General features: G+C 44.6%; 1 protein-coding gene across 1 annotated transcript; it reads left to right on the forward strand.

Moving 5' to 3' along the window:
* Positions 1 to 495: 495 nt before the first annotated feature.
* Positions 496 to 892, forward strand: LOC709650 (large ribosomal subunit protein eL42-like). Its single transcript, XM_015112945.3, has one exon. It carries the CDS (start codon positions 522 to 524, stop codon positions 840 to 842), a length of 321 nt encoding a protein of 106 aa, XP_014968431.3. The 5' UTR covers positions 496 to 521; the 3' UTR covers positions 843 to 892.
* Positions 893 to 1,121: the final 229 nt, after the last annotated feature.

The raw sequence follows: 1,121 nt of genomic DNA on the forward strand, positions 1-1,121 counted from the left end.
CTAAAGCCACTGGTCTTTTTTTTTTTTTTTTTTTTTTTTTTTTTTTGAGACGGAGTCTCGCTCTGTCGCCCAGGCTGGAGTGCAGTGGCCGCATCTCAGCTCACTGCAAGCTCCGCCTCCCGGGTTCACGCCATTCTCCTGCCTCAGCCTCCCGAGTAGCTGGGACTACAGGCGCCCGCCACCTCACCCGGCTAGTTTTTTGTATTTTTTAGTAGAGACGGGGTTTCACCGTGTTAGCCAGGATGGTCTCGATCTCCTGACCTTGTGATCCGCCCGTCTCGGCCTCCCAAAGTGCTGGGATTACAGGCTTGAGCCACCGCGCCCGGCCCGCCACTGGTCTTTAATGAATTGCTTGGATTAACTTTTTTTCCCCCACATACTCAGATACACAGATAGGAGCCCGCAACTTTCTCAGCAGTGGTGTTTGTAATGTTGCTGCTTAACAGAGCCATTACGGTGACTTGGATTAAAATAGTCACTGTCGTCTTTTTTTTTCCCGTGCCGGTATCGCTCTCGCAAGCATGGTTAACGTCCCTAAAATCCGCTGGACTTTCTGTAAGAAGTGTGGCAAGCACCAACCCCACAAAGTGACACAGTACAAGAAGGGCAAGGATTCTCTGTATGCCCAGGGAAAGCGGCGTTATGACAGGAAGCAGAGTGGCTATGGTGGGCAAACTAAGCCGATTTTCCGGAAAAAGGCTAAAACTACAAAAAAGATTGTGCTAAGGCTTGAGTGCGTTGAGCCCAACTGCAGATCTAAGAGAATGCTGGCTATTAAAAGATGCAAGCATTTTGAACTGGGAGGAGATAAGAAGAGAAAGGGCCAAGTGATCCAGTTCTAAGTGTCATCTTTTATTATGAAGACAATAAAATCTTGAGTTTATGTTCAGTTAAAAGAAAAAAAAAAGTCACTGTCAACACTGATGCTGGATTTTCTCCACAATCACATCCAAATGCACTAAGAAGAAGCCCCAAATGAGTATTAGATAACAAAATGAACTTGATCTGCTTTAATAGAGAATAACTAAAAGAGATATGAAAATGGTATTGGACCTAATAAAACCGCATTTTCATCAGTGCTACAATATGTACATTTTCACGACATATATTACTATACAGAA

The sequence above is a fragment of the Macaca mulatta genome, chromosome 13, assembly GCF_049350105.2.
Source record: "Macaca mulatta isolate MMU2019108-1 chromosome 13, T2T-MMU8v2.0, whole genome shotgun sequence".
In the NCBI taxonomy this organism is placed as follows: Eukaryota; Metazoa; Chordata; class Mammalia; order Primates; family Cercopithecidae; genus Macaca; species Macaca mulatta.

What these genes read in the sequence shown, in the direction of transcription:
- LOC709650 (XM_015112945.3), top strand. Translation starts at nt 522, where the DNA reads ATGGTTAACGTCCCTAAAATCCGCTGGACTTTCTGTAAGAAGTGTGGC.